Raw genomic sequence first — 24370 nt, forward strand, 5'->3', positions numbered from 1 at the left:
GTGTGGCCATTTAGGTAAATTAGATAAAAGCAGATAGTGACCCTGCATCTGTAGTGGCTGGAAGAACCATGGAATTCAGAATGATTGTAGCTGCAGAATACAGGATTCTCTGAATTCACACTCACCCTTGTTTTAATGTGTCTTTTACATCAATACACTTTAATATCCTGTGGATGGGTGATATATTAGTACCAGGTGGAATCCATGTGTCCCTGTAGGAGCCCTGAAATCAGGCACTCCCATTAAGAAACATTTTGATAACCATTAATCAGACCAGATGATTACACGTGTCCTTTCCAGCCTTGAAATCTACAGCACTTATCCAAGCCCCTGTTACCACAGCATCTGTGCACCTCACATTCTTTAATATCTTTATTCCCATGGCAACCCTGTGAAGTAGGGCTGTGCTACTGTTCCCATTATACAGACAGGGGAAACTGAGGTACAGTGAGACATCACTGGCCGAGCAGGAACTTGAACTCAGGTCTCAGGCTAGTGCCTTAACCACTGGACCATCTATCCTGCTCTGGCTGTTGTTAAACATCTGACTGCCAGAAGCTGTAACTTGATGACAAGCAATGGCTTACTTCATAATTCCCTCTGAAGCGCCTGTCATTGGCCACTGTCCGCTGACAGGATACAGGGCTACATGGACCATTGGTCTGACCCAGTGTGGCCATTCTTATATTCCTCTCCTCTCTGTACTTTTATCAGCCTCTCCAAACTAGCAGTGTGCTGGAACACAGCATAATTCACTCCCCATCTAGGGGCCAAAAGAACCCTAATCTGTTGATCTTCAGGGCATGCTGCAAAGCCCACCTCCAGGCTTTTGGAAGGGAAGGAAAGCCAAAGGTTGGGTGTAAATGCAAGGCTGGGAACCAGCTGCCAGATTAAAGGATTTCCCTGCCTTGTCCCTTTTTCAACTTGAGACACCTGCCTTGCTTGCTTCCAGCTTTCTGAACCTATAACAGATGTAGAAAGTACCTGGAGATTTTGGAGTGATGCTTTTCAGTTACTTAGCTATTGAACGAAATCAGCATTTAACACATACCCACGTTTCAAATGTGTGCAGCGACAACAATGGCATACGCAATGCCCTCCCAGCCTAACCGTGGGAACCAGTTCTTAAATTTAGAAGCCCTTTTAGAACCAGTTGTCTTGTGCGGGCTTCCAAATTTAACAACCGGTAAGCTGAAGTGACCCAGGAGCATAGCTGGCAAAGGAAGGGAGCAGGGGGACTGGCCGCTCCCGAGCACATTATCCAAAAGTGGCACCTTAGGCACCAACCCCGTGGGTGCTCCAGCTCCCTACCCAGCCCCAGCTCAGCTCCGCTCCGCCTCCTCCCCTGAATGCTCCCCCCTACTTCCCGTGCAAACAGCTGATTCGCAGGAAGCGGGGGGGGCTGCAAGCTTGGCCTGACCCGGTGCTTCAGGTACTGCACAGCAGCGGTGTGACCCAGCTCCAGCCAAGCCGCACGGCTGTAGCACCTCCAGGCAGCATGGTAAGGGGGTAGGGAGTGGGGAGGTTGGATGGAGGGCAGCGGAGTTCAGGGGGGTGGTCGGGGATTCGAGGGTTGATAGGGGTCAGGGCAGTCAGAGGGTGGGGAACAAGGGGATTGAATGGGGGCAAGGGTCCCAGGGAAGCAGTCAGGAAGGAGCAGGGGTTAGATGGGGCGGCGGGGGGCAGTCAGGGGACAAGGGTTCCAGGGACAGTCAGGGGCTAGGGAAAAGGGGTGGTTGGATGGGGCAGGGGTCCCGGAGGGGCCATCAGAAATGAGAGGAGGGGTTGGATGGGACAGCGGGGGGCAGTCGGGACAGGGAAGGGGGTGGATGGGACAAGGGTCCTGGGGGGCCAATCAGGAATGAGAAGAGGGGTTGATTGGGCAGTGGGGGGGCAGTTCGCAGACAGGGAAGGGGGTTGGATTGGGACAGGGTCCTAGGGGCCCATCAGGAATGAGAAGAGGGTGGATGGGGCGGCAGAGGGCAAGTCAGGGACAGAGAAGGGGGTGGATGGGAACAAGGGTCCTGGGAGGCATACAGGGAATGAGAAGAGGGGTTGGATGGGGGCAGTGGGGGAGCAAGCGGAGACAGGAAGGGGGTGGACTGGACAAGGGTCCCTGGGGAGGCGGGGCTGGCCATCAGGAATGATGAAAAGGGGGTTGGAAGGGCAGTGGGGACAGTCGGGAGCCGGGAAGGGGGTATGTAGAGAAAGGGTCAGGGGGCCCGGAAGGGAGTAATCGAGAATGGGTTTGGATGGCGCGGATCAGAGGGGCAGTCAGCGGGACAGGCGAAGGCGGGTGGATGGGACAAGGGTCCTGGGGGGCCCAGTCAGGAATGAGAAGAGGGGTTGGATGGGCATGGGGGGCAGATAGGACAGGGAAAGGGGGTGGATGGGACAGGGTCCTGGGGGGAGCCATCAGGAATTGAGAACGAGGTTGGATGGGGCAGTGGGGGGGCAAGTCGGACAGGAAGGGGTGGATGGGACAAGGGTCCTGGGGCCATCAGGAATGAGAAGAGAGTTGGGATGGGCGGCAGAGGGGCAGATCAGGGACAGGGAAGGGGGTGGATGGGAAGCGGGTCCTGGGGGGCCATCCAGGATGAGAAGAGGGGTTGATGGGGCGGCGGGGGCAGTCGGGACGGGAGGAGGGGGTGGCTAGAGGGGCAGGGGTTCCTGGGGAGGGGCCTCAAGGAATGTGGGGGTTGAGGGCAAGGAACCCTGGGAGCGGGGGCAGGCTATGACGCCTTGTAGGGTGAGGAGTGGAATGGTATGTTAGAATTTTGGCCAGCTCATCACGCCCGATTCTTAATTCAAACAACGCTATGTTTATCCCATTAAAAATAACATTCTAGGAAAGGCGGGGAGGCACCAGAACAAAGAGGCTTTCAGTGCGGCGGCTCTCTTTGCATCCATCGAGTAGCAACTGCAGAGGCAGAGTGGTGCAACGCTACCCCAATGCCTGTTTCTCAGAGGCTTAACATAGAGCCTGGATGACCAAACCTCAGTGGGGACGAGACAGTCCCATTCGTCTCATACCATTCAGTCGCTTGGCTCCCTTCTCCTTATTAGGCAATGAGAACATTAAGAACGGCCATGTCTGCATCAAGAACCAAAGTCCTCTAGCCAAGTATCCTGTCTTTCCACAGTAGCCAGCCAGGCTGCCCCAGAGGGAATAATGACAGAACAGGTGATTCATCACGTGATCCATGCCCCTATCCACCCAATTCGCAGCTTCTGCAACAGTCACTAAGGACACCATCCCTGCCCATTCTGGCTATAGCCATTGAATGGACCTATCCTCCATGAATTTACTAGTTTTAACCGCTTTTCAGTCTGGTGTTCACAACACCTCCCACAAGGAGTTCCACAGGTGAAGCTGTGTGTGTTGTGGGAAAAAATACTCTCTGTTTGTTTGTTTTTAAAAAATTGCTGTCCTATTAATCTTCGATTGGTGATGCCCTATTTCTTGTTTAGTGAAAAGGAATAGAATAACACTGGGGGGGGTGTTCGTATTTACTTTCTCCACACCAGTCATGAATTTATGAGACCTCTATCATATCCCCCCTTAGTCATCTCTTTTCCAAGCTGAAAAGTCCCAGTCTTATTAATCTCTCCTCATATGGAAGCCTGTTCCATACCCCTAATCATTTTTGTTGCCCTTTTCTGAACCTTTTCCAATTCCAATATATTTTTTTGAGATGGGGCAACCACATCTGCACATGCAGTATTCAAGATGTGGGTGTACCATGGATTTATATAGAGGCAATATGATATTTTCTGTCTTATTATCTATCCCTTTCTTAATGATTCCCAACATTCTGTTTGCTTTTTTGACTGCTGCTGCACATTGAGTGGATGTTTTCAGAGAACTATCCACAATGACTCCAAGATCTCTTTCTTGAGTGGTAACAGCTAATTTAGACCCCATCATTTATATATGTATAGTTGGGATTATGTTTTCCAATGTGCATTACTTTGCATTTATCAACATTGAATTTCATCTGCCATTTTGTTGCCCAGTCACCCCCAGTTTTGTGAGATCCCTTTGTAGCTCTTCGCAGTCTGCCTGGGACTTAACTATCTTGAGTAGTTTTGTATCATCTGCAAATTTTGCCACCTTACTGTTTACCCCCTTTTCCAGATAATTTATGAATATACTGAACAGGACTCGTCCCAGTACAGACCCCTGGGGGACACCACTATTGACCTCTTTCCATTCTGAAAACTATTTATTCCTACCCTTTGTTTCCTATCTTTTAACCAGTTACCAATCCATGAGAAGACCTTCCCTCTTACCCCATGACTGCTTACTTTGCTTAAGAGCATTTGGTCAGGGACCTTGTCAAAGATTTTCTGAAAATCTAAATACACTATATCCACTGAGGGTAGCAACTAGTGCCAATTGCGGTGCTGATTTTGTGGCATGGAACTGGGCTGAGTTCCCTCACGAAAGAGCCAGTGGTTGTGGACTGGTGACCTGGGAGGTGTAAAACTCTATCTCAGTGCCAGTCCCCAAACCGTCTCGCTGCTTTCCTCCATGAAACACAGGAATTGCCGCACTGGATCAGACTCATGGTCCATCTAGTTCAGTATCCTGTCTCCAACAGTGACCAGCACCAGCTGCTTCAGAGGGTAGTTCAGATAGGTACTTTATGGGATAATCTGCCCCTTGGGAAAATTTCTTCCTGACCCCCAATAGTTACAGGTTGGCGTATGCCTTAAACTTGATCCGCAGGACAATGACTGAAAGCTGGCAGCAGACAGAAGTAATAGGGTTGTGGGTAAGATGCAGTACTGAGAGCTAGGACTCCTGGGTTCCTTCCCCAGCCTATTTACTCATGAGAGTCTGGGCAAGTCAAAATCTCTAAGACCTCAATTTCCCTGCCTGTAAAAATGAGCACAGTACTAATGTAACTAGTCTGCTGCCCACTATAGCTACTGATGGCAAGAGCGGCCATCCACAGAGACCACAGGGGACAGAGCTCTGCTCCAGAAGCACAGCTTACCTGGGCTAGAAGGAGACTGTTGGCTATTCAAATTACACCCAAAAGGGGGCAGGGATGAACACTCACACTAGTGATGAGCAGGGATCCTTGAAATCTGTTTGCTGCGGAAAAACACGGAATTTGCATTTTTACAGAGAATCTGACGGGGCTTGGGCCGTCAACCCCAAACGGTGGGGCTCAGACCATCTGATTTCATTTTAATTGCAGGAAAACCCGGATATGTATGGGTTCTTTTTAATTAGAGAATTTTGGGAGTGGGTTTTATCATGGAAAACTAGGATCCCTGGTGATGACTAGCTGGTTCGGTTAGGTATTATTTCCTTCCCAAAGGCCTTATGGAAGGCTAAATTAGCCTTTGTAAAGCATATGGCAAGGCTTGGATGACAGAAAGATCCTCTGGGTTACAAGAAATGGAAGCGATTAGCAAGAAAGGTTTCAGATGCAGAAGGGCTTGTGGTGAGGGCCGGGCATGAGTGTGTGCTAATTTGAGACTGGAAGGCCCAAGCAGAAAGCAGGTGACTCGCCATGTTGAGAGTGTGAGGGGAGGGATTTTTTTTGCGGAGGGGGTGTCTGCAGAATTTCTTCTCTTACCTCGCATTTAAAAGGCTTTTCCCCGGAGTGCTGAAGAGAATGGACTTTCAGGGACATGCTGCGTTTGAACGACTTTCCACACGTCTCACATGTGAACGGCATATCCTTGGTGTGAGCTACAAATGAAGACAAAAATGCAATAAAATTTGAAGGGCGAGGTGATACAAAGTGACCGTAATAGTGAGAACGCCCCGGTGCTCCCTCCAGATGGAGCCCATCGCTGGCATGTCAAAGTAAGGCAATCTGGACTTTGCACCTCAGAAGGCTGCCATGTGAATGAATGATAAATGGAGCTACTTAACGTCTATGTTAGATTAACAGCTGAGCTAGCTCGGGAAAGACGGGGCAAATGGCATGACGTGATTTTAAATAAACAGTGATAACTTTTACGAAAGAATACATGCACCTCTCATAACTCACTGGCCGCGCTGCCTAGCTGCCAGCATATTCTCTGAACTTTTGTATTTATCACCCTCTCTTTTAATATTTTGAAACAAAAAACTCTGCTACCTTCTATTTTGTTTCTCTTTAATAAAGAGTAGTAACTATCGTCTTTCAATAAATCAAGATGAAACTTGCTCAGTAAAGAGAGGCTTTTCCCTAACCAACAGCCCTGCAAACTCGTCCTGGGATCTCAGAGTCGAGCTGGAGTCTTTCCTTCTCATGTGTATAACCAGCAGGCCACATTTTGCCTGCTCTGACTCCTTTCAAGCCCCACTGTCCTCAATGACTGAAAAGCAGCCTTTGACCATGTAACTTAATTAACAATCCTGTGGATCATGCACAAGGAGGAAGAGACCCTAGCTCACTCTCTCATAGCTGTGTTGGCTCTGCAGGGCTAACAAGCACCAAAAGCTCGTCCTGCTGCAGTTTACTCTGACTCTGAATAAAAGCCATTGAAAAGAAAGGGTCATTTTTATACAATCACTTTTCTGAGCAGACCCACACTTAAATTCTATCACAAGCCACTTGAGACCTGTGACAGATATTGCAACTATATGCAGCATCTTTGGGGCAAGCATATTGTATTTTATGTTTAAATCAGGAAAACCTCAAAAAGCCACTGAGACAGACCAAACACTATGAGCTGTAGACTATTCATAGCCCTCTGCACCAATACAGGCGATGTGTATTTGAGTGTTCTTGGCCTGTTGAGTTGGTTTCCTGAGGAATATGGAATCACCAGAGGGCGACTTATGCAAAATCTCAAGGCTGGCTATGTAGATTCCCAGCCTTTGAAGCTTGAGCTCCTGGGACACGGGTGAAGCAACTGATTTTACCCGTTTTCAGGAGGCTGGGAGACAAAGCCAGACCTCGGTTATAAAAGGTTGAGTTTAAACAGGCTTCCTTCAGATTCAGCAAACAAACAGGACCTTTGGAAGAGCTGTGCAGTCACCGGTGGAAAAAAACCCTGTCATTGTCTTTGGAGAGAAAGTAAAGAGCCGGGAGCTAAGTGTCTGTCAGATCTGCTGGAGATATCATAGGGTGTGGCAGGGAGCTGTGCAGCTATAAACCGCCAGTCAGAAGGGAGTGGGACGAGGGTCCCTGCCCAGAGACAGGAGATGGCTGGAGGCCAGAGACCAGACTGGGTGCTCCTGAACTGGATCTCAGCGGGAAAGTACAGGTGCAGTTACCCTGAAAGTGTGACAACGACAACCTGCCAATGGAAAAGACTCCCCGTAAGAGTCGCTTTCTTCTAATGCTCAACAAGGAGCTTTATTAGCAAAAGGAAAAGAAGCATTGTCTCTAAAGCGCCCATCTCTCATCGCCTCCATAAACTAGTTCCCAAGAACACATACATTTCATTTAGGGTGAAATTTTTTGGCCAATCTTTTTTTTTTTTTAATGCAAAAATGCAGGTTTGACAACAACCGAACATTTCACGAATTCACGTTAACTTCGTTGAACTGTTCATTTGAAAGCAATTCAGAAAAATGAAAACATTTTGTTTAGACGTTTGTTAAACAAACCGTTTCAATTTTTTGGCTTGAAACGAATTTTATTTAAAAATGTCAATAACATTAAAAATGGTCAGAATTGAAATGGTTTGATTTTATCTAAGAAAACATTTAATTCAACCGGAACCTATTTTTCCCCGTTTTTCAGAACTTCCAATGAACTGAAAAATCTGTCATTTGCTCAGCTCTAATTTCAGTTTTTTTAAGAGATATGTGGGAAACCTCTTCAGCGCAGTCTAGGAATAGGGTTAAACTGCATCTCCATTAAGCATGATGCCCCCGCAGCCCCAGCACAAACACCCATGCACTCACCAACCATGTGTTTCCGAACATGTGCCATGGTGTAGAATTTCTTCTCACAGATTTCACAGGAGAACTTCTTCTCCGCATAGCCATGGACAATTTTATTGTGTTCATGCAGAGACCAGAGTTTCTTAAATGCTTTCCCACATGCCACACACTGCAAGGGAAGAGAAGAGTAAGACAGGGGCTGAAATACGCCAGAGGGGGAAATGTACAGGGAAGGGTCCCCAGCTTACAAATTAAACGTAGGATCATGGGACAAACTGTCGCTTTACAGTGGGTGGGTATGATAGGGGGTCCAGCCAGAATTTTTTCACTCTATGCTGCTCCCCTATGCACTCCCAACAATCACACTCCTCTTGCCCACTTGAGTTCTACAAGGTCAACCGAGCTCCAAGGGAGAAGGAGAGTGCACGGAAGAGCAACGCCCCACCCCAGCCCTTCTGCATCAGACAGAGCTGGCTACCCCAATGGGGACCACATGGTTGTAGCAGAGCAGGTCGGGAAATGTTCCCGCGCCTGGAACATGTAGCCAAAAATGAAAACAAATGAGTTTCGTGAAATTTTCTCACAGAAAATGGTGACCTTTGGTCAAAAAGCCCCAAGGTACTCGTTCAGCTTGAGCCGAATATCCAATTTGCCGTCACAAAAGTTTTGAGGGAAAATTCTTGACCAGCCCTAGTTTACAGGGTGCAGCGCTGGCTGCTCTCACCCTGGGTTCTGGCTGCTGAAGGCCTGTGCTGTAGATCCAGTGCAGTTCTGACGCATGAGGGCTGGAGGGCTGGATCCCAGGGAGTGGGACATGTGTGACGGTGCAGCTGGGCATCTGCTGTTGTGCAGATCCTCTCTTTCCTCCCCTGGGCAGAGGATGCTACCACTTTAGCAAGCAGAGAGGCAAACAGAGTTACGGTGAATGGACTAAGCAGCAGCATGTGGGTAGGAGGATGGATATCCTAGACCCCAGCAAGCCTGGGGTGTCATTCGGAATGTAAGCCATAGGCTGTGTGTCTTCAAACCATCAGCAACGCTAGGGGGCATCGACCTAAAACCCAGTGGTGTTTGCAAGACTGATTAGGATCCTCCTGAGCTTGGATCCCCTGGAGCTTCACTTTGGATTCAAATGAACTGAAAGACTCAGCAAACCTCAGCCAGAACCTCCTAGACTGGTCTGGCTCAGCCTCTCTTTCTCTTCAGCTTCAGGCTAGTGCTAGTTTCTTCCCTGGCTGTACATAGTCTAGGGAGCAGGAAGGCACAGGGCAGAGAGAGCCTGGAGACACCCTCCCAGCTGCTAGCTGCACTACAGTGTGGGACCTGCGCCAGGACCAGCTTGTCCTTGGGCACTAGATTCCCTGGGCTGCCTGCCAGCTGGGGATGGTGGTATCCCAGCATGCAATGTGTTCAGCCAGTACTCGCCTGCCGCTGCATGGAAGCTCCTTGTATTCCCCTGAGGCCATACCAGCTCCCACACTGACTCAGGCCTAGCACGAAAGCAGCAGCCATCCCAAAGGAGTCCAGCCAGACATCAGCATCGGCTGGGCACAGAATCGCCAAGACCACGGGTTCTCTGGGGCAGGGACTGTTTGTGTTACCTGCCTGTACAGCATCTAACACAATGCAGGCCCTGATCCTTGACTGGGGTTCCAAGGCACTACTGTAATGTAACTAATAACGCTCACATGACATACCTGCCTATAGCCTCGCAATCAGAGCCAGGCGCATGCCCAGGTTTCCTTCACTGTCTTTCCAGCTAGCACCAGATCATGAAGATCCCACAAAGTCCTAAATTATCCATTTATCACATGCTGCCCTACAGGTTACAGTCCTCCTGCAGGAGCAGGCATTGCAACCCCAGATTTCATTAGCTAAGGGACTCGGCTGGAACTGACCTGTCGGGCACCATGAGTGGGGCTTCACCTTCACCGCACCCCTGACGCTTTCACTGGGAGCCATCACCGCGCAGGGGAATGACAGTGTGAATGAGTGTCACTGAGGGCAAGAGCGAGCAGGGGAGCTGATACAGCTTCACTGAACTCTTTCATGACAAGCACCACTCATTGCTACAGGACACACAGGGAGCACTTCGTTTCCCTCACTGAACTGCAGCCTTCTCTTGGGGGTCGGGGTAGTGTAACACAGTATAACACCAGAATACTGATCCCACTTGTCACTGCAGGAGGGATTTACAGAGGCTGAATATAGTTATCTTAGGGGAATCTGACCAAAAAGCTGCCATGGGATCGTTAATGGCCAGTCGGCCACAGCTTCAGTTTTATGTCACATTCAGAAGAGGGCCTCGCTCAGTACAGTGCCCTCTACTGCCACGCTTGGGCACTGGGTCAGCACCAACCGCCTGGGGAAGAGTGCCCCTGCTGGATTACCACGCCACTCCCTGCAGCACCTCTGTCTCTGGGAGATCTGCTGCTCCTCAATAGCCTCTTGCAGGGCCTTGGGCAAGGGATGAATAGGAGCAGGATGCAGAGAAGAGCAGAGATGCGAGCTGCCCCACCACATCAGCTAGAGGCGCTAAGCCATGCACAGGCATATCACCTTGCTCCACTCTGCTCAGGAACTACACGTGTTTTCCTACTAGCTGTAGCCAATGGCCAGTGGCTCGCAGAGCCATAATCTGGCTCTAGCTCTCACTGCTCCACTTCCAGGCGATAACTTTCAGGGGGAAAAGAACTGCCCTTGAATAGCCAAGTCACAGGATTGCTAAGGAATCGCTGACTTCAGATGATCAAGCATCCCAGTGTCCTGAACACATTTTCACCGTGAAGGAGTCAGAGACAGGATAGTACCACTTGCTATAATCCCTTAGCTGTGCTTACCCAGCAGCAATGAGACACAGGGACACAGCGCCCTTTCACATTTCATAGGCAGCAGTTATCTTTTATTGGCCTCCCATGATCCTCTCCTTTTGCTAATCCCCACCCCTACCGTGTCTTGAAGTTTGTATCTGTCACATTCTCTGAGGAGACTGACTGCAAATTTGGTTTCAAGACCCATTTAAGGAGTACAGCTCACAGCACGGGCAGAACTGCAGGGATTAACCAACTCTCCGCTTCTCAAGCTGCCAGCTCAGTAGGCTTCCGCTGCCACAACACCTCTGGCCGCCAGGGCTGGGGAGAACAGAAGCTAAATGGGGTTGGACTTGGCCAACATTTGGATGGGAATCCCCCACGGTCTGGAGACTGCTGAAAAAAGTGACAAATTATTGACCCACCAAGGTAAAGTTGGTGTTGAATCAAAGCCCCAGCAGAGGGGGCACTGCCCTGCAGCACGTGCTGTAATTTGGTTGGGGCTTGTAAAATCAAGCACGTGTGGTCACTGAAGACGCTGGGGTGCTCTGTGTAATCACCAATGTGTTAAATCTAGCATCCGGGCTTAACTCCATTTTTGGCCATTTTATTCTGTCAGTCCCAGTTTATCTGCATTCTCAGTGTGGAGGGAAAACTGTTCTCCCTTGCCCACCCAAATCGCTGCCTAATCAGTCAGCCATGTGCGTAAAGTGTTGTGGGATCCATTAGGGGATGGGATCAGATGCGTCTGCTGCTCCAGTTCCCCATCTCTCTCCCAGGAACTTCTACAGGCCCGCACGCCACCGAGTGCTTTCACGCCTTGTCTTCAGCATTCAGCGCTCTGGCCACAACCCATAGCTCAGCCCTTCTGGAGAACGAGCTTTCCTTCCCTTGCATTAGCTAGCGCTTTATATGTTCAAAGCAAAGCTCCCACTGACTTCAGACTGGGAGTGCTCAGCACTTCGGCAAGCCACACCCCAGGTGTCTGAAGTTCGGACAACCCAGAAAGAAAGAACTAAAGAAGACAAAATGGCCATTTGGGAAGTTTGGTTTAAGTGATTTGCCCAGCACCATGTAGTAGTAACTCAGTGGCAGAGGCAGGGACTTATTCCAATTCTTCAAGGCAGCATTTGCCTTAGCCACGAGACCCTCTTTTCTCTTCCTGCAGTCCCCTCCTTCATTCACTACACACCTTTCAACTTCTGCAGCTTCTGGACGTCCCACAGAGAACCACCTCATTATGGAAGGGATGGTATGATGGGAAAGCTTAATTTTGGCAATTGATCTTTGATTATCAGCAGGTAAGTATGCCCAGTGGTCTTTGATGGGATGTTAGATGGGATGGGATCTGAGTTACTACAGAGAATTCTTTCCTGGGTGCTGGCTGGTGAGTCTTGCCCACATGCTCAGGGTTTAACTGATCGCCATATTTGGGGTCAGGAAGGAATTTTCCTCCGGGGCAGATTGGCAGAGGCCCTGGAGGTTTTTCGCCTTCCTCTGCAGCGTGGGGCAGGGGTCACTTGCTGGAGGATTCTCTGCAGCTTGAGGTCTTCAAACCACAATTTGAAGACTTCAATAACTCAGACATAGGTTAGGAGTTTGTTATAGAAGGGGATGGGTAGGATTCTGTGGCCTGCTCTGTGCAGGACGTCAGACTAGATGATCATATTGGTCCCTTCTGACCTTAAAGTCTATGAGTCTAACTACACAATCCCTGTTATGCTCTGAGCACTGTCCAGCACATTCATATTATTCAGAAAGCCATTTCTTGTTGAAAGAAATATGTCAGCCATGTGTTTTCAACCAGCCCTACTCTCTAACCTCCTTCCTGTTAGATACTTGTACTTTCCCCAAGCCGACACAATGTCACAGAACTCTTCATATTCCACAATGCTATTCCCCTCAATGCACAGATCAAAGAACTGAACGTCTCACTGCCGTGCAAGCTAAGCATCACTGTCAGACGCAGAAAGAACATAAATTCGCTCAAAATACTTATTTTACCACAAAAAACTTCTATAGATTTGCACGAAGACTTAAAAAAAAAAAAAGAAAAAAGAAAAGGCTCAACTGTACAAGAAAACAGTACTAGGCAAAAATCCTTCACATGCACAATGTTTTGTATGTAGATTTATAAAATAGATTAGTTTAAATTCAAACCAATAAAATACTTCCTGAAAATTCTCAGAAAAGTTGTAATTTTGGTTGAAGTCCAGTACTCAAAAGTTAGGAAATGCCAGAATTAAGGCTGTCTGTACAATTTTAATTCTGTTCCCTTGTGCATGTACATTATGATACAATATTTAATTACATGATCACCTACCATTTTTTCCACAGGACTCCTGCCCTGTTGAGTACCTTTACACTGGAACATAAGACCAGCAGCATGGCCGTTGCTGACTCGTGTCAGCGGACTTAGGCTCAGGGCTCAGGCTGTGGGGCTAAAAATTGCTGTGTAGACATTCCGGTTCAGGCTGGAGTCTGGGCTCTGGGACCCTTCCCTCTTCCCTTACACTTAATAATGAGGAGAAAACCAAATATTGAATAACTATCTTGTGCACTGAATGAGGCAAGGGTCTTGTGGGGAAAAAAAACGGTATCTGATCATCTAAAAAGATTGTACCATCATGCATACATGCAGGGGGCTGAATTAAGGTTGCACGGGCAACCTTAATTCTGTCATTTTTGAATTATGGAGATTGCAACCGTAATATTTTAATATAGTTTTTTTGTATGTGTAATTCATACAGTACACAGAAGTTTAAACTCTGCTTTAAGTTCAGTCTCAGGACCTTAGACCTAGGTTCTGATATTCAAACTCATGTTGAGCAGTGCCTTACAGCACGAGTGGATGCAAGTGGGTCTGAACCTTAGCTGGTGGAGCTGATGTAGCTATTGACATCAATGGAGCTATGCTGACTTACAACAGGTGACAATCTGGCCTGCTGACTTCAATAGGAACACTAGGGATAAAGTACTCTTCAACCTGAGTAAGGACACCAGAACTGCCCATAACTAGGGCACCATGTCTGTCACGGAGGTGGCAGAACTCACGGATTCCAGTGACTTTCCGCCACCTCCGTGACTTCAGCAGCGGCCAATGCGGCTGACACCAGGGTCACCCAAGCACCTGGCCCCAAGGCCAGCTGCTCAGGTGGCATCAAGGATAGCCACACCGGCTGCTGCTGGACCAGCCCCAGGGCCAGTTGCACCGATCGTTGCTCAGGTGATGTGGCTGAGCCCAGGTACCACCTGAGCAGCAATCTCCAGGATGGCCGGAGCAGCTGGTACTCCAGCAGCCCCCGGCAGCTGGTGTCATGGCTGGCCCCGCCTCTCCCTCCAGCAGCAACTCCCCTGGGTGCCCCGCCGCCAAGATTTAGTCAGGGATATTTATAGTATAAGTCATGGACAGGTCAGGGATGTGAATTTTTGTTCATTGCCCAGGACCTGTCCGTGACTTTTATTAAAAATACCAGTGACTAAATCATAGCCTTACCCATAACTATAGACCATTATTCTTTTTTTCCCCTTCTTCTGTGGTTTCTCCATTGCAGGAGGTTCGCAATCGTGGTGGGCCTGTACTGTGCCTCCCTATTTCCCCAAGAAATATTGACACAAGAAGTTGATTATAAGCAATGTTATTTATGCTTAGAGAGAACCTATCTTATTTGAAGCCTTCTGCATTCCTATATTTCCTGCATCTTTTACACCAAGTCCTTATCCCTCAGCGTCCCTCACATGTGGGTAATGGAAGGGCAAGAGTTCAAATTTTACACGGCTTCACCAATCCCATGGCCCAGAGCTATAGTTTTAGGAATAACCCACACAAGATCAGAGTGGATTAATTTAAAAATAAATCACTCAAGCGCTGGACAGATAACAATGGACTGTCTAGGATTTTATATATATTATATATTAGTAATGACAGCATCACACAAAACAGTTCAACATGGATTAGAAGATTCGTTGCAGTATTTTTTTTAAATGTGCACTTTTACTGCTTAACCAATGCAGCTGCAGCATTCAGTATTATTAAACTTTTCCTGGGTTTTGATTGGTTCATGTCACTTGTAATGTCCCAATGTAGCAGCCAGCCAATAAATTACTCTTAAAGAAGACTTGGTCTATATTAGAAAAGTTGCACTGGTTTAACGGAATCTATTTTAAGAATCCATTAAATCTAGTTAAATTGGTACAAACCTCTAAAGCAGACATACTTAAAGCGATTTAAGCAAGGATTAAACTAATTTAGCTGAATTCAGAAATTCGCTGACACAAAAGTGAAACCGATTTAGAGCGAGAATTAAAGCTGTTTTACCTCACGCAGCAAATTTCCAAATTAAGCTAAATCAATTTAAGACAGGGTTAAATTGGCTGAAGTGTGTCTATGTTAGGAGTTTGTATCAATGTAACTGGACTGATTGACTGATTTTTAAAATCGGTTTGGATAAGCCGGTGCCGTTTCTACTATAGACAAGGCCTAAGTATATGTATGAAAATGACAAGAAACTTTAGATAAGTACCTATATACAGTAGCATCATGGATTATCCGAACTGATTGAGTGACACTGTTGTGTATTTGAGTAAATTGGGAGGGAATATCAGAAACGGACCTACTAGCAGTTCCTTGGATCAGCGTATTTGGATACAAGGGTTGTGCTGTGTGTGTGTTGGGAAGGGGTTGTGCTCTGTTTGTGGGGTTATGCTCTGTGTGTGTGTGTTTGTGTGTGTACACATATATATACACAAATAAATTAGCTTTACTTTTTCCTCTCGTCTATATAAACAACTCTGATAAAATCCTTGGTCATCATTGCTCAAGGTTCTAATTGTACCAGACAAACCCGTTGCCGAGACACACCGGTAGATAAGCAATTTCTTTGTGTCTCAGTGTAAGGCAGTGGGAGGCAGGGGGCAGTGACTGCAGAACAGGAGAGCAATGCTTGAATGGTTTGGGGCCACAGAAACCCAGAGTTTTCCTTGATTCCCTGTTGCTCGTATTTCATGTTTACACAATAACACGAGGATGCACACCACTGTCCACTCACTGCAGTGCTGCAATTTAGTTTCTTTCCAGCAGTTGGCACTGCAGTTCTACAACTGACATTTGTCAACACCTTAAAGCAGCGTCTCTCAACCTTTCCAGACCACTGTCCCTGATCTGTCATGCATACCCCAAGTTTCACCTCACTTAAAAAAATATTTGCTTACAAAATCAGACATAAAATTACAAAAGCGTGACAGCGCACTAGTACTGAAAATTGCTTACTCTCTCATTTTTACCATATCATTATAAAATAAATCAGTTGGAATATAAATATTACTTACATGTCAGTGTAAATGATACAGAGCTATATAAATAGCTCACTACTAGTATGATTTTATTTGATTGACTTCACTTAGTAGCTTTTTATGTGTAGCCTGTTGTAAAACTAGGCAAAAAAAGCAAACGTGATTCTGGATGCATTAACAGGTTGTGTTGTGAGCAAGACACAAGAAGTCATTCTTCCGTCATCTACTCTGCGCTGGTTAGGCCTCAACTGGAGTATTGTGTCCAGTTCTGGCCGAACCGCATTTCAAGAAAGACGTGGCAGAATTGGAGAGAGGGTCCAGAGAAGAGCAACAAGAATGATTAAAGGTCTGAGAACATGACCTATGAGGAAGGCTGAAACGAATGGGCTTTATTTAGTTTGGAAAAGAGAGAGACTGAGAATGGGGACATGATAGCAGTTTTTCAGGTATTAAAAGGGTTGTCATCAGGAGGAGGGAGGAAAACTTGTTCATCTTACGCCTCTAATGATAGAACAAGAAGCAATGGGCTTAACTGCGCAAGGGAGATTTAGGTTGGACTTAGGGAAAAAGTTTCCTAACTGTCAGGGTAGTTAAACACTGGAATAAATTGCCTAGGGAGGTTGTGGAATCTCCATCTCTGGAGATATTTAAGAGTAGGTTAGATAAATGTCTATCAGGGATGGTCTAGATAGTATTTGGTCCCGCCTTGAGGGCAAGGGACTGGACTCGATGACCTTGTGAGGTCCCTTCCAGTCCTAGAGTCTATGAATCTATGAATCTATAAATATCTAGATGAGTTGATGTACCTCCTGGAAGACCAGTGGGTACCCCCAGGGTACGCATACTCCTGTTTGAGAACCACTGCCTTAAAGTAAGAGAACTCCCATGGGTGTGATGTCAGAATGGTGGGATGTTTTCTGGTGTCAGAGCTATGGACCTACAATGACATTGTTAACACGGGCTTTAAACACACTGGCGCCAACCATTCATCACAGCCTTACGTCACCTAGCTTTCTATGCCATTTTCTCTCTGTGCCCACAGCCTGCCCTCTAAAAAGGGCCACGCCAGTGCGCTCTGACACTAGGCCAATCCTTTAATCCTCATTATGAGCCCCTTTAACAGCATTTGAGCAGGGGGTTGGACTAGATGACCTCCTGAAGTCCCTTCCAACCCTGATATTCTATGATTTCGGGGCATGTAGCCCCTACCCTCACCCCCATGTTTACATTTTTATTCCTGCCTCTCAAAGACCCTATTATTTAGGGACAACCCTGTCCCCAAGCCCTCCCAGTCTTTCAGTCAGGAAAAGCTGGACAGGGACCCCACCTGTGCCTGTCTGCGTTTAAAATACAAAGCTCTGAAATACAAAGACTATAGTGACCCCACCGGACACAGCAGTAATCTGGGCCATGCCTCTACGGTACCTCAGTGGTTTGTTCCTGTTACAGGGCGATCAGAGCCATGCAGTGTAGATCACTTACTGCCTCTCCTCCCCACCCACTAGGGATCGGGACGTGCTGGGTAACTGGAGCCCCAGAACAACATACACAAACCTCACTGCCATAAGGAACACCAGCCACAATCTCTGAGCACTTGGAGCATCACTCGTGGCTCTGTTGGGAGAGTACCATGCCCAATCCCCACATACCTCTGGCATGTCACCAGGCGATGGCACAGAGCGCCCGGGCCCTTCTGCAGCGCCCTGGGGCCAGGCGAGGCGTGCCGGCGGCTCACCTGAATGTTCTTCTCGCAGTCCGTCTGATGGTGCAGCAGAAGCTCGCTCTCCAGCAGGAAACGCTTGCCGCACTTGTCGCAGATCTGCATGCGGCTGTGGGTGACGTTCATGTGCTTCTCCAAGTACCAGCGGTTGTTGAAGACGCGGGGGCACTTCTTGCAGGGGTAGTGCTGCTTCTCCTCCAGCTTGACTTTCGGGCCCAGCCCATCCTGCTCCTTTTTCCTCTTCCTCCCACGCTGGCCCTCCTCTTCCTCCATTGCCTTGGCCAGATCCTGGGACCTGGTGGACATGGTGGACTTGGTGGCCTTGGACAACCTGCTCCCCCTGCGGGGCTGCCCAGATTTTTCCCTTTTCACTTCAGACGCCTCTTCATCCTCCTCCTCTTCCTCCTCCTCCTCTGTGGTCTCCTCCAGGTCTTCCTCTTCGCTGTGCTCCTCTTCATCCTCCTCTCCCACCTCAGCATCCTCCTCCTCCTCCTCCCCCACTTCCTCATTTTCCTCCTCCCCTTCCTCCTTGGTGTCATGTCCATCCCCGTCTGGTCGGCTGATCACGGCGGCAGCTTCATTGGCGGTGGGCTTCCCTTCCATCCCCTTGGAAACATTGAGGGTTTGGTTGTTGAGGTTCACCTCCACAATGATCTGCTCCCGGTTGTAAGAGCCCTGACTGTCCAGATCCTCCTCAGACTCCCCGCCCTCCATCTTACACATGGTGGCCAGGCCACTGTCCTTCTCCTCCTTGTAATACTGCTTGGCAGGCACAGCCGGGAGGTGCTGGTTGCCACCTCCACCCACCCTGTCCTCTACTCGCACCGAGTAGGGATCGTTTCCTTCCCGGGCATAGATCTTGGGATGCAGAGAGTCCACTTCTTGCTTAATCTCACAGTAGTATTGCGGGGGGACAGCGTTGCCACAGGCGTCGGGGGGCAGGGCCATGTCACTGGCCATAGCCAGGCTGAGGGACCTGGTGTTGATGAGCTCCTGGCAGGAGGAGGCGATGTTGTTCATCTGCAGCACAGCGGCGGCGTTCAGGACGTCCTGCACATTGCAGGCATTCACCAGCAGCTTGGAGGTGTAGATGAAGTTGAGGATCTGCTGGAGGCCTTGGGAAGTCAAAGCCTCCAAGGAGAGCTCTACCCGCTGCAGCTGCTTATTCTGAGTGAAGAGAGAGTGGAAGAACTGGCTGTACGCGGCAAGGACCCCCTTGTGGGCGGGGAAGATGCTATTCTGCTGAACTAGGACGATGTCCACGTCGCACAGGTCCGGCTGAAACAGGCGCTGCTCATTCAGTCTGTCCATCAAACACGTGAAGTGGAGGGCTACATCCTCCACCAGAGAGTATTCAGCGGAAGGGTAGTCAGTTGTCTTTTCAACTATCAGCTGCAGGGAGAGAGAAGAAAGGAGATGCAAGAATTCAGGAGCGAAAAACCTTTTCCTTTAAATGGTCCCTCCTTTCCCTCCCTCACAACAGAAGCTAGATACCAAGGGAGAAAGCTTAACCTACTAGTCAGACCACCACACTGATAACTAATACGCCTGGCTCTACTCCATGACTGATACCTTCTCCATAACATGATCCTGGGCTCCATCACCTCCCTCGTCTGTCCCCCCACAATTGTGAAGGGGGAACAATAATATTTGCCCACTTCCATAAAGTGCTTTGAGATCCCTGGATGACAACCACATTGCAAGCATCAGGCTTTATTCTTATCTGCTGTGGTGGGTCTCTGACCTGAGAGAATGAGTTGTCCCCATCTCCTTACCCATCCACCGTGCTCTGCTTATCTGTGCAGTCTGAACTTGGGACCTCTGGATTCAAAAGAATGAAGTTCTACTGCCTGAGTTGAAAGCCCAGGTCCATAAATGCGACAGCTGACTCAAACCTCCTTACAAGGTCCAGCCACTAGAGTGAGACAAAGCCCCATCCTGATGCCAGTATGAGTTCTTTCAGAATTTGGCTACGCAGTCTCATCCACAGTGTGAAAGGGAGTTCAGGCCAGTTCAAACCTTCATCTGTCTGAGGAAACTGTCAACAATTTGTTACAAATGCAATTTGTGGCTCAATGGATACCTGTTCCCTGGGAGCTGGATTGAGAACACCAAACCTACGTTACCACAAACGGCGAAACGCCCTCCCCACCCTTACCCTATCAACTGTCAGTCATTACCATTCCAACGCAGTGCTGAACGGGCTTAAATGATCGTTTGAAATGGAGACGAAGGTGCTCCTGAGCCACTAAGCAAAGAGGCAAAGTCACTTGGACTACAACTGCAGAGACGCGGCCAGAGCTGCCTGGTCCAGACATAGATCAGAATGCCCCCAACTGGTGGTGGGGATTTGGGTTCGGATTGAGGTCCATCTCCGCTACAGCACATTAGATACTCGTATCTTCATCCCAGATATGCCCCAAATGCCCAGAAGGAATGGACCCAATTCCCAGTTGCTCTCTTGCGGCACTTGAAGGAGGGACAGAGATAGGGGATAAAGAGGACTTTAAGCTACCTTTACACTCCCCATTATGGCTGGTCAACGTCTTTCATTCAAAAATGTTTTTCCCTCCTATGAAAAATGGCTTTGTTGTCAAAACAGAAACCTTCATGGGATGTATCAGTTGCCAGAAACATTTTTCAGGTTCTCAATGTTAAAATCTGAAAGTTTCAGCCCCCAAAATCAAAATATTTCTGTAAAACATCTGAAAACAACCAAAAAAAATCCAGATTTTGGCCAAAAATATTAGGATTTTCCACGTTTTTGCTGAAAATTTGGGGAAAAAGTACTTTTGCAGAAAAAAATCAACAAAAAAATGAAACAAGAGTGTTTATTTTCATCATAATTTTTGCAGGAACAAAAGATCATTTCCCAACCGGCTCTGCTGCCTGCATTGTGGGGCTGTTCAGGGACCTACCCAGCTCCCACCATACGGCAGAGCAGCCTCAGAGCTGAACAAAAAACAGAACAGCCTTGGGGCAGTGCTCTCTAACCATGCCCCCTATCTGCCTCCTAGTTAAGAGCTGGTCAGAAAATGGGCTTTTTTCTACAGAAAATTTTGATGAAAAAAAGAATCATTTTCTCCAAAACCCCAAATTTTCAAACAGAAAAATTTGACTCCTTGGCGAAAAAGCAACAACTCAAAATATCTTAGCCAAAACCAAAAATATTCCACTTTGGATATACTGCCCTGGTGCCTCATGCGAGTTGTAGTTCAGGTACCTGATGGCCCTATTTCTCCTCTCTAGGCTGGGTTACCTGGTCTAATAACATCTCCCATGATGCCATTTGTGGCTTTCAGTCAATTTTGGGGTCCAATTTTTTGACCAAAAAAAATAAAAAGAGTGTGCGTGGAAAGCAGACACTTTCTGTGAAAAACTGAGTTTAGCTGAAAACCCAATTTTCCATCTAAACAGTTCTGATGGAAAATTTTCCACCAGCCCTTTCCTCCGATGCTGGGGCTGTGAGCTGGGCTGGTGGAGAGCTACTACATACCAGCCAGGGAGTCTCGCTGCACAGGAGAGCTTGTTCCAACCACTTTAAGGCTCCCACTATGCTACTGGAGTGGCTCAAAGCATCCTTAGCATAAGTCAGGCCTGCTGACTTCAGAGCACTTTATAGCTTTAGCCCCTTGGTTCTTTGTTTCACCCGATCAAAAATCCACCACAATAAAGTTATGAGATAAGAGCATGCTCAGGAGAATCTAGGTCTACCTGCTGAGAGGCATACATGCCGGATTGCTGGCCTCCCCCACGCAAACACACAGCACTAGCTAATCTCAGTTATTAGAACTGTTGTGCTTTTTATTCGCAAGCCATGGATTAAAGACGCCTCCTAACAACCGCGCTGAGAAACGCAAGCAGCAATGGGCTCCCTGCGAAAGTAATTCCAGCCGTTATCTGTGAGCGGAAATTATCTTCCAGCTTCTTGTGGTCCTGGCAGAGGGGCAGCGGAGGAGAGATTTAGTCAGAATATGTAAGTGACCTAGAAATCTGGATGAAGATTTCAGATGCTGGAAAGATGAACCCTTTCCCTACCCCAGGTACAAGGTATCACTAAGGCACTGATCTCCCTGGTACATACATATGTACGTACGTGTGCGTGTATGAGAGAGAGAGAGAAACAGCCCAAATACTCAATTCAATTAAGAACTGGTGACTTTAAGCCTAACAAGACATTTTCAAATTTCACTCATTAGCCTGAGGACAAATAAAGGAAATAAACACACATGCACGCCCCCTACTCACCCTGTGAAACTCACTGTTGCAGGAGTGCAAGTAAAAAACTACAGCTAGTTTGTTTTAAGAAGGGCTAAGTCATTCTTATGACCAACAACTTTTACAATCGTGCAGGAGAAGATCAAGGTGATCAGATTTCATGCTTCAGGATGGAAGCTGTTGTTCACTAGGGTCAGGAAGAAAATATTTCACCACCACGGAGCACAGCATTGCACAGCTGGCTAGGTGCTTCATGAAGTGTTCTTGCTGTTGGAGAAGCACACAGCTCTACCTAGTCCTTCACCACCTGTGACCACACCACTGCCACCAAGAAGGCCGAGTGCTTGGACAAGATCAGCTCATGGAGGAAGAACAGCTGACTAAAGCTCAGACTGAGAAAGACAGAGGTCATACTGGTGGGCAGAGGAAAGCATTTTGAAGAGTCTGCTGCCAGCACAGTGCAGTGTCCTTTGATTAAAAGTACACCCCCACAATTTGTCAATTCAGTCCGGGGTTTGGGAGTACTCCTGAATTCCTTGCTGATGCTGAGCTCTCACAGAGCAGCATCCATGAGTAATGCTTTCTATCATCTCTGGCTGGCTCTGACGCTTGGTCCTATCCTGGCAGAGGGTGACCTAGCATCAGTTATTCACGCTTCCATCACCTCTCAGCTGGTCTATAGCAATGTGATATACCTGGGCATTAAAACTTCAGTGCTTAGGAAACTCCAACTAGTACAGAACGCTGCATGTTTCCTCAGCAACACAGACTACCGTGAACCATCCAGCTTGTCCTCTGCTCTCTACACTGGGAGAAGAGCAACTCAGTCTTCAAGGTTTCAGTCCTTATCTTCAAGACACTCAGTGGCCTGGGCCCTGGATATCTAGAAGTCCATCTGAAGCTTCACAATGAAGACCATGGTCAACAACGCTGCTCCTCTGGCACAATGGAACTCTCTATGATCAGGGTAAAGCTTGTCTGCAGGAGACAGCTTTCTGAGGGGCTTGTTTGAGACTGTGAAATAAACTCCCTCGAACTAAGGGCCGTTAGAAACCTCACCACCTTCTGCTCCCAGTGCGAGGCGCATTTCTTAGACCTCACCTTCTCTAATATAAAACACAGCAACAGGTATCTATATTTAAAAAAAAATTACAAAAACTGCATATGCTTCTACCCCAGGGAGAGGCTGAGAGAACAAACAACACATGACAGATGTTAGTCACTTAATGCACGACTGGAAGACATTCAGATACTACAGTGATGAGCGCAGTTTAAGAACCTACGTAGAACAGAAGAGACTGAATGAACTGGCACAGGGAAAGTGCCTCCAGATCAAAATTGAGGCACGTTGGCCATAAAGCCAGGGGAGAACCAAACCAAACCACAAGAGATCCAGAGGAAGCCAACGGCTCATGTTCACGGTGGAATGGCCAGAAGGGATTGTTGTGATCATCTAGGTTCACTCCTGTGTAACAAAGGCCACCAAAGTTCGCCCAGTAATTCCTGAATCAAGCCCAGTAACTTGCGGCTATGCTAGGGTGTTACTTTTAGAGAGACATCCTATCCGGATTTAAATAAAATAGTAATAATCCCCAGCGCTGACACAGCGCTTGTCATCAATGGATCTCAAAGCCCTTTGCAAAGGAGGTCAGTATCAATATCCCCCTTTTACAGATGGGGAAACTGAGACGAACGGAGGAGAAGCAAGTTGCCCAAAGTCACTAGCAAGCCAGCCGCAGAGCCAGGAATAGAAACCCAGGTCTCCTGATTCTCAGTTCAATGTCTATGCACGAGGCAGCACCGACCAAGACTCCAAGTAGTAGATCATTTCCCATGGCACCTGGTGAGCTCTTCTAAGAGCTAGGAGTTTTTCAGCCATCGGTTCAGTGAGGCATCAATTGCATTGGGAGGCTAAAAAGAATTAAAGTAAAACCTCTCTCTGTTGGAGAGCAGCACATGATATGGCCACATTCCCAGGTATATAGAGCACTCGGGTATGCAAGACCCTCCCTGCAGAGGAAAGAGTCATCCAGAGCACTGACCCTTGTCAGCAATTTCAGCAAAGCCTCCAAGAGCTGAATGGGCCCTGAGGACTGAACTCCCCTCCTGGCTTTTCAAGAGCATGTTGGCTGGCAGGGCAGCGTGGGTGCAGTTTGTTCTGCATTCCGCCAGTCCTAGTCTGTGGCCAGCTGAAAGAACTCCCACTGCAGGGCTTTCCACACAGCTCCTGGGGGTACATTTATAAGCAAGGTTATAAATGATTCTGATGATGGACAGAGGGAGATTTTTTTCCTTGTAGTGGGGTGGCTCCCCCACTCCAGCGGAAAAAGGGTTAAAGTCAGCCCTGGGAGAAAGTTGTGGCTGAGAGCTGCTAAGCTGGGCTGATCGGGGAAATGGCTGGGCCACGTCCCAATCAGGCCAGGCTGGCCTGTATAAAAAGGCTGTGAGCCAGAGGCCCAACAGGAGTCTCTCCCCAGGCTGGGAGGG

General features: G+C 48.0%; 1 protein-coding gene across 1 annotated transcript in view; it reads right to left on the minus strand.

Moving 5' to 3' along the window:
- The window catches only part of ZBTB47 (zinc finger and BTB domain containing 47), a 96232-nt gene that overhangs the window by 13583 nt on the left and 58279 nt on the right, over positions 1 to 24370 (minus strand). Inside the window, exons 3-5 of the mRNA XM_075062168.1 lie at positions 17681 to 19057; positions 7865 to 8012; positions 5595 to 5710 (exon numbers count right to left, since the gene is read on the minus strand). Of these exons, the coding sequence (XP_074918269.1) occupies positions 5595 to 5710; positions 7865 to 8012; positions 17681 to 19057 (1641 nt within the window). The remainder of the gene's footprint in view (positions 1 to 5594; positions 5711 to 7864; positions 8013 to 17680; positions 19058 to 24370) is intronic.

This window comes from Chelonoidis abingdonii, chromosome 2, assembly GCF_003597395.2.
Source record: "Chelonoidis abingdonii isolate Lonesome George chromosome 2, CheloAbing_2.0, whole genome shotgun sequence".
Taxonomy (NCBI): Eukaryota; Metazoa; Chordata; order Testudines; family Testudinidae; genus Chelonoidis; species Chelonoidis abingdonii.